This window comes from Vulpes vulpes, chromosome 2 (genome assembly GCF_048418805.1).
Source record: "Vulpes vulpes isolate BD-2025 chromosome 2, VulVul3, whole genome shotgun sequence".
NCBI classification, from domain to species: domain Eukaryota; kingdom Metazoa; phylum Chordata; class Mammalia; order Carnivora; family Canidae; genus Vulpes; species Vulpes vulpes.
In genome coordinates this window covers 18,243,481-18,252,312 of record NC_132781.1, presented here as the reverse complement: position 1 = coordinate 18,252,312, position 8,832 = coordinate 18,243,481, and the positions used below count along the sequence as shown (strand labels likewise).

Here is an 8,832-nt window from a genome sequence, read left to right as displayed (position 1 = left end):
GGACCCCGGCCCCGGAAGTGCCCACCGCCCGCCTCCCTCTCCACAGCTGCTCGCTCCTGGTGCCCCCCGCCCGTGACCTCCGAGCTCGGGCCTTCCCAGGGAACTTTCTGGAAGGCCAAGACTCAGCCGGAGCCTAGTCCCCGCCCCGCCCTAAGGAGCGGGGGCGGGGCCGGGAGCCCCCGTCGGGGTGGGCAGAGCGCCCGCCTGGGCACGGCGCTGCGGGGGCCGCCGGCTGCTCGGGCTCCGAACTTCTTTTTCCCACCGCCTGGCGGCCCCGGCCTCCCTCCGGTCTGCGGCAGCCCTGTCGCGCCTCCCCCCAGGCTCCCCGGCTCTAGCAGCGGCACTCCGAGCGCCTCCTAGTGTTAGCGCCCGAGAGGCCTGGGGGGGGGCGGCCGCGGAGGCCGCAGCAGCCTCGAGCCCCTGCAGTTGCCACCCCTGGGCCCCAGGACCTTCCTGCCCGCGGTGAGGAAGAAGAGGCAGTTCTGAAAGGCCCCTTCTTGGAGACCCCTAAACTCCCGAGTTCCTTCTGTCAGCCCCCGGCCTTGACCACTGCCCAAAGTGGGCTATCACTGGACCCACTAGAAGCCTCAATCAGGCCGTCCAGGCCGTCAGTCCTCTCAAGGTGTGGGGGGCGTCCCCCAGGGCAGACACGCCGGCGCTGGTGCTCTACGGTCAAGCCCAGGGGCCCAGGAAGAGAGACTGAATAAACCCTCGTGTTAAGGATGGGCAGCAGCAGGAGAGGGACCAAAGTGGCGCTGGGGATGCGGGCACGGGCATACGGCTAGCTGTGGCACTTGGGCAAGAGACTCAACTGCTCCGAACCTGGTTTGCCTTGTTTGTAAAATAAGGATGAAGATCCCTTTATAAGGCAGTCCTAGGTTTTAAACGACGAGGACATGTAAAATGCCCGGCATTGGGTTAAAACTCAGCTAATACCAAGGTGCCTGGCCTGTTGTTTGACAGAATTCTAGAATTCCACGACCTATCACTCTGCCCACCCCTCCTCACATAGGACAAAGGAGCCTGGTCCAGTAAATTGAGGGTGGCTGGGCTCAGCTGTACTTTTCGATCCCCCTGAATGAGGGTACCCAGGAGTCTTCTGGAGGCTGAAAATGTGTTAACAATGAAGAGATCTCGGACTCCAAGTTTTCTGCAAAACCTCTTTTCCTCAGGATGCGAACTCTCAGTGTGAGGGGCATTTCTTGCTCACAGGGAGGCCTCTTGCATGGCTGATGAAGGAGCACAAAGGAGGGCAGGCTTTTAGAGTTCTTGGAAGCCCAGGGTCTGGGGTGGTCGGTTTCAAAACATCTGGATGTGCCTCAGAGGCACTCTTGCTTGCCTCTCCCTTGTGGCATGCCCTTTGCCGCCTCCCCATGGAACCACTCCTGAGTTCCCAGACAAGTCCTTTGGAAACGATGCTTGCTCTTTATAAAATGCCCTTTTTAATTTTTTTTTTAATTTATGATAGTCACAGAGAGAGAGAGGGAGAGGCAGAGATACAGGCAGAGGGAGAAGCAGGCTCCATGCACCGGGAGCCTGACGTGAGATTCGATCCCGGGTCTCCAGGATCGCGCCCTGGGCCAAAGGCAGGCGCCAAACCGCGCCACCCAGGGATCCCCTTCATGACGCAGGGCCTGAAAACCCTCTATCCTTCCAAGAAACCCAGGAAGATATGTCCTCCACAAATCCTGTCCATAATTCCCAACTACTGAGCAGCTCACAATCTCCTATCTAGCCGGATTTTCTTCATTTGCCATTTTGGCTCACCATGGTTTAATGGCCTCTCTCCACACTGTCCATGTGGATGACATTTTATTCATCATTGTTCCTGCCTAACAAATATTTGCTAAATGAAGAAATGAGGGCTTTAATTAGACTGAAGCTGTTGGAAATGAAAGGAACTAAATCCAAAGTTCTTGAGTAAAAAAGAGAATTTTGTTTGTGAAAGAAAAATGACACGAAGGTCAGGGAGATCTTCAACTAGGAATTGCCACTTAGTTGTCATGTGACCTTGGACAAGTCACTTCATTTCTCCGATTCTCAGAGATTTCTTATCTCTAAAATGGAGACAATCATTCCTACCCTGCCTCACTGGGCTGCAGTGGGGTCAAATGATTGTGTGTAAAAGAATGTTATACGTTGGAAAGTAAGATGTTGCTATTAAGGAAGAAATAATAAGAATAGGTCACGAGTGTGTGTGGCAAGAGGGAGAGGCTGTTATTAGGCTGAGATTTTTTAGGCCTAAATGATTAGAGTAGTTTGGGCTACTCGGGGGCCCTGTCCTCTGGGCTGGAGCTTGGAATCTGGAGAATTTTCTCAAGGAGACTGTGTCGCACACCACCACCCCCTAAGTCTACCCCATAATCCTGGGCCAGCATCCCCCTGCCTCCATTTCTGGGCAAGACCTCTTCCTCGGGGAAGCCTCTGGCTCCGTTCCCTCTCAGTGCTGCCCAGCACCCACTGGGGAGAAGAGCCTCTGCGGATGGGACCCCTTCTCTTTCGGCTATCCGTGGCTGATTATGTAAACTCAGGATTAATTCTGAACCTTTCCCCCAAGAGGTCCATCAGCTGGCCCGGACTGCCTTGTCTGTGCTCAGGAAAATGTTCCCAGTCAGCTCGGAAGTGAAGAGATCAAGTCGGCCCCAGGAGGCCATTTTCTTCGACAGAAGCTGCGGGCCCCAAGGCGAGGCCTGCCCGCCACCCCGGGTCTCCTGGGAGCCCCAGGCGCACACCCGCGCTTCCCGGATCCCCGCCCCGGCGAGAGGCTCGGTCACGGCCCACCGTTTTGCACTGGTCCTGGGGCGGCGGCCCTTGAAAGACTAGGCCTGGACTGGGGCTGCGCCACTCCGCCGCAGCGGTCCCAAGGCCAGTCCGCGGGGGGAAGTCACCCGGGACTCGAACCTGCCTTCTCATCCTCCGAGGCCTAGGCTTGGCTTGCTGCACTAAAGCGGTCACACTGTCCCTTTAAGGCGGCACTTTTTATTCTGCATTTGTTTACTTCTTCATACGCTTTTCGTTTTTTTACAGAATGTGTTCGCAATATCCTTCCGCAAATGTCAGTCCCAGGCATTAACCACACACACCTCGCAGCCATTCCTATAATCTTAAGAATCGAGAGCTATTAGCCATAGGCCAACATCTCTCTTTATAGGATTTAATCCTCTTTTACACTGTAGGGACTACTTTTTAGGGATGAACCATTTCTTCCTTTAGCTAACAAACGTTTATGACCTTCGAAACCCTTCCGCGGAGGATAGAATACGATAATACACTTTAAAACGCACCTTTTCATAAAAATATTCTGTGTAGGCCCTCAGAGGCCACGGAATCTTCTCGTATTCCTGAAGCAGAATGGTATGGTCCAAGGCCCGCCCTCTCTTCTCTGCGATTGGCTCCCCTTCTTCGGCAAGACGTGTGACTCCTGACCAATGGACACTCACGTTTCTCTAGCGAGGGATATGCGATAGAAGGAGGCGGCCTGGAAGTCGCCCCCTACGCGTACTGGGATTGGCTACGTCGCACGGCGCGCGAGCACGGCGGGCCTGAAGGATGGGAACTACGACTCCCAGCTTCCTAAGATGGGGACTCCGCTACGCATGCGCATGGGCGGGGCAGCTAGGCTTCTATATAAAAGGGGTGCAGAGGGCTGGGAGGCAGCAGTTGGAAGTTGGCAGGTGGAGAGGCAGGTTGGGAGGGGAAGTCGGGGGAGGAGGCGGAAGAGTTGCTGTCGGAAGGGGGAGGAGGGAGGGAGGAAAAGAGGAGGAGGCGGTGGAGATCTGAGCTGAGCCGAGCATCGAGCCAAAGGGGAGATGAGTTTGTCTGTCCTCGGCTGAGGCTCCGGCCGGGCCTAGGGAACTGGGAGCTCGGGTTGGAGCGACACCCGTGGAAGTGGGAGGAGGTGACTCTGGGACTTTAACCCCTTGTGGGCTCTGCGGCAGGGGATTTAACCCTTTGTGGATTCGGTCCCTCGGAGGCAGCGTCATCGGGTAGTTTTAACCCCTTCGGGGCTGGGTTTAACCCGTTGGACTTAACCTCATCTCCTTGCCCACCAACTCCTCGATCGTGGGGGCGCTCTGCGGGGAGGCTTGAGGTCCACCCCTTTAGCACATTACGTACTGTTACTGCTGCTGCACCCCCTGGACCCGCTAGCTGGCCGCGCTGTGGGCACTTAACCCTTTACTGACTTGAGCTCTCCCAAGTTGCAATTGGAGTTTGTTTACAGAAGGACTGGCTAAAGGCGTCACTTCAGGAATTACAGACCGAAGCGGACTCTGCTGGACATTTTTTAAAAGAAAAGGAAAACCTCTTTTTTCCTTAAGGACTTACAGCCAAAATTTTTCAAACTTCGAGAAGAGGACTCTATTAGCCATGGCCGAGCCACTCTTGTCAGAATACCAGCACCAGCCTCAAACTAGCAACTGTACAGGTGCTGTTGCTGTTCACGATGAGCGGAACCCCGATCGCCCCCCTGGCGCGGAGGAGCGCGTGCCCGAGGAGGACAGTAGGTGGCAATCGAGAGCGTCCCCCCAGTCGGGTGGCCGTCCGGGGCAGGAGGGGGAAGGGAGCTTGGGGCCGCAGCCACCTCCCCTGCAGACCCCGGTCCGTCCAGAACCTAGCTGTCCGGAAGCAGGCAAGAAGGGCCAGAATGGGGACGACTTGTCTGCTGGTGGAGCCTCCCCGCCGGCAGCTGGGGGGGAACCGAAGCCCGAGGCCGAGCCTCTCGCACAGCCATGTCTTGATTCCGAGGTCAACAAGTTGGGGGCTCCTGCTGCGGGGGGCGAGGAGGCGTGGGGACAGCAGCAGAGACAGCTGGGCAAGAAAAAACATAGGAGACGCCCCTCCAAGAAGAAGCGGCATTGGAAACCGTACTACAAGCTAACCTGGGAGGAGAAGAAAAAGTTCGACGAAAAACAGAGCCTGCGAGCTTCAAGGATTCGAGCTGAGATGTTCGCCAAGGGCCAGCCAGTAGCACCCTATAACACCACGCAGTTCCTCATGGATGATCACGACCAGGAAGAGCCGGATCTCAAAACAGGTCTCTACCCCAAGCGGGCCGCTGCCAAATCCGACGACACTAGCGATGAGGACTTCATGGAAGAAGCGGGCGAGGAGGATGGGGGCAGCGACGGGATGGGAGGAGACGGCAGCGAGTTTCTGCAGCGGGACTTCTCGGAGACCTATGAGCGGTACCACGCGGAGAGTCTGCAGAACATGAGCAAGCAGGAGCTCATCAAAGAGTACCTGGAGCTGGAGAAGTGCCTCTCACGCATGGAGGACGAGAATAACCGGCTGCGGCTGGAAAGCAAGCGGCTGGGCGGCGACGACGCGCGCGTGCGGGAGCTGGAGCTGGAGCTGGACCGGCTGCGCGCCGAGAACCTCCAGCTGCTGACGGAGAACGAACTGCATCGGCAGCAGGAGCGAGCGCCGCTGTCCAAGTTTGGAGACTAGACTGAAACTTTTTGGGGGGAGGGGGCAAAGGGGACTTTTTACAGTGATGGAATGTAACATTATACACATGTGTATATAAGACAGTGGACCTTTTTATGACACATAATCAGAAGAGAAAATCCCCCCGGCTTTGGTTGGTTTGGTAAATTTAGCTTTGATGTAGCTTGCGTGCTTTTCTCCTGTTCTTTAATTATGTGAATCTGAAGGGTTGCTTTTGTTTTCCTTTTTAGAAGTTTTTTTTTTTTTAATGTGTAAGTAACTTGACCAAGTTATAATGCATTTTTCTGTTAAAAAAATCCCCTCCTTAAACGGAGTTATAAGGTGGCCAAATCTGAGAACCATTAAATTCATTCTAGCTATAATAAATTTAATATTTGTAAATGTAACATAGTTTCAGTGTGATTTCTAGAGCTAATTCAAAATAGTGCTGATTTAAGTGATTGCATTGGGGGGTAGAGAAATCCTTAAATTTGTCAGTTTGCAAGAAAATCTTTAATGGGACAATTTTCAATTTGCTGATTTTTCCCTTGGATGAGTTTTAGTGTGCTAAATATACAGTTTAGGCAAAATATAAAGATTATCTTCAACACTTAAGTGTGCTTGCTTTCTAGTGCCTTGGTTTTCTTTTTTAAGCTGGAGAAACAAACCAGGGTTAGGTGTTCATGGAGCAGAAAGTACGATTAGAAGCTTCAAATTTAATTCTGCTTCTCAACAGCCATTGGAAAGTCTATTAACAAAAATGTAAACCTAATTTGGCAGTTTGTTAGGTTAGACAACTGACAGTCTCATTTCATTCCTACAAATAGATTTTACTGATCCTTTCACCTCACCAATAAGGCTGAAAGAAGTTCCTGGATAAATGAAAACAGCTCTTGGTAAACCCTTTGCTTTTTTAGTGCAAGCAATGGTTGGATAAACTTGTGTGGCAGTTCTTTGTTAAGACGCTTAGAGGTAGGGAATATTGGATTTATAGAGGAAATAGTTGTTTGGGGCATTCCAAGGACTTACCCTAATTACTTTATACTTAAGTGCTCCCTATACTAAAAAAAGGAATGGGAACTGTCCACCTTTTGAGGGTCAAACCAAAATTAGAAATTCCCCCTCATTGCAAATCAAATGTAAAGCTTCTGGTTGAGAAGCTAAATTAAGTCCTTATGGACTGAGTGGGAACCCTGCACATCCAGCCCCCATACAGCCCCTGGTCTCAATCTAATAGCTGCTTTAGGCCCGGGAGTAGTTCTGTTGTTGAAAATGCAGGGAGGCTCTGGGAATCAATTTCTGCCCCCAAATCAAAATAGTAACAAGTTATGTTTGTTGGCAGACAATCTGTCCTTTGCTGTTCTGCCTACCACTCCCTTGTGGTGTATTTAATAAACTTCTGTCTCCTTAAAATTATGATTGTTCCTTCGTCATCATGGTTAATCCAGCCCATCTCCGTCTGCCCTGTGTGTTTCCCTAGGCAAATGCATTGCTCAAATCATTAGTACAGAGGTTTCTTGGGGCCTTAGAATCCAGAGGGGGTCTTGAGATTCACGAACCCCACGAAGTTCTATGTAGATTTTTGTATGTACATTTTTCTGGGGAGAGTGTTCAAGAGAATCCTGAGATTGTCAAACTCCTTGAAGGTTAAGAACCTCTGCAGGGAAAGGGAGAAAAAAAAAACCCATGGAACTCCCACTGGAAAGCTTGCTTTTGCAGCTAAATGGAATAGTGGAGGTGCCAGGAACTTCAAGAGTGACATGCACCTCAATGATGCATAAGCATTCACAAATCAATGAATCAAGGGGAATTATGCTGGTCAAGAACTGACTCAGGGCCTCCAAAGCTGGACTAAGCTGGCCCTATTCTGGCAGATGGTCCACTCAAGACAATGTATGATCAGTTTTTCTTTTAGCCTAAAAATTACATTAAATGTCTATTTTGAAATAGTTTTCTTCGTGTTTTTAATTTTCCTTCTGCTATGATGTCATGCAGTAGTCCCAGAAACGCAGCTGCTTGGTGGAACGGCAGCAACACTGCCCTCTGGCTTTACATACGGAGAAGCCTCATTTTGACTGCACTATAGGATGCAGCAGTGATAACCTCTGATTGCAGAATTTAATAAAATGGATTTAAGTTTAATGATCTTGTTTTCCCCACTATCAGTCTTAGACTGATACATTTATCATCAGAAAAAAAGTATGTTTTACGCCTAGAAGACAAATTCAGTCTTTAAAAATACACAACTAATTTTAAGTTACTCACAAATGACTCTGATTTACCTAGAGATATGCAGCTTTCTGAACTTTGCTTCCAAAGGCACTTTATATTTATTGCATTGATGTCCTTAGAATGGTGAGGTTTGTGTGAAATTTGTTTTCTATCAATTATTTTCTACGTTGAAACACTGGAGTAGCATACTGCTTTCAGGACTAAGACTGAATTACTTATATTAACAGGGGGCTGTGATGACAAATGATCCTCAAATCATTTGAGGATCTCTAGCCTTTCACCAAAAGTCCTCTCTGCCAAACATTTTAACTGAGCTGCTCAGAAGACGATGCTTACACAATGGCAATTTCAATTTGTTCCCTTTCTCATAGGGAGCCTGAGTATCCAGCCAGGGCAAAGTGCTTCCTAAACTATGAGACATATGGCTGGAAAGTTTAATCCTCCAAGTAAGGAAAACTTAGGGGGCTAGCCTAGAACATAATGTGGCCCTCGGACACAGGGACTTTTAGATCTTAGTTTTGGGAAGAGCCAGGGAAGTCCAGAAAAAGACGAGGTTATCTGGTTTAATTCAGAAAAACAGACTAGGTATCTCTAAAGAGAGAAAACAAAAATGAGACTAGTTTATTAGGAGTCAAAAAAAACCAGAGTCCTAGTCCTATCTTTAACATACACTGCTAGCAGTGTAATCCTGGACACAACTCTTAAACTTTCTGAACCTCATGCTTCATTGCCAAAATGGGACTGTGGCTACTTTACAAAACTGCTATCAGGATTAAATAAGATAGCATGAAAATGTGTTATTCAAGAGTAAGCTACCATTAATATTATCTCTATTTTTTTTTTTTTTTTTTTAGATTTTATTTATTTATCCATGAGAGAAGAGGTAGAGACACAGGTAGAGGGAGAAGCAGGCTCCCCATAGGGAGCCCAATGCGGGATGCGGGACTCAGGACTCGGTTCTGGAACCAGGCCCTGAACCAAAGACAGATGCTCAACTGCTGAGCCACCCAGGCATCCCTATTATTATTATTTTCTTTTAGTAATCTCTCTATGCCCAATATGAGGTTCAACCCATAACCCTGAGATGAAGAGTCACACACTCTACCAACTGAGCCAGAACAGTTGCCCATCAGTATTTTAATTTTCCCTTCATCCAGAGTAAAATGAAAATCA

The 8,832-nt window shown here is 49.7% G+C and overlaps 1 protein-coding gene across 1 annotated transcript; it reads left to right on the top strand.

Moving 5' to 3' along the window:
• The first annotated feature begins 2,667 nt into the window (after positions 1-2,667).
• Positions 2,668-6,843, top strand: HEXIM1 (HEXIM P-TEFb complex subunit 1). The gene has a single exon (XM_025986846.2). The coding sequence runs from the start codon at positions 4,369-4,371 to the stop codon at positions 5,446-5,448; it is 1,080 nt and encodes a 359-aa protein (XP_025842631.1). The 5' UTR covers positions 2,668-4,368; the 3' UTR covers positions 5,449-6,843.
• Positions 6,844-8,832: the final 1,989 nt, after the last annotated feature.

Excerpts from the sequence above, each read along its gene's own strand:
- HEXIM1 (XM_025986846.2), top strand. The coding sequence starts at position 4,369 with ATGGCCGAGCCACTCTTGTCAGAATACCAGCACCAGCCTCAAACTAGC.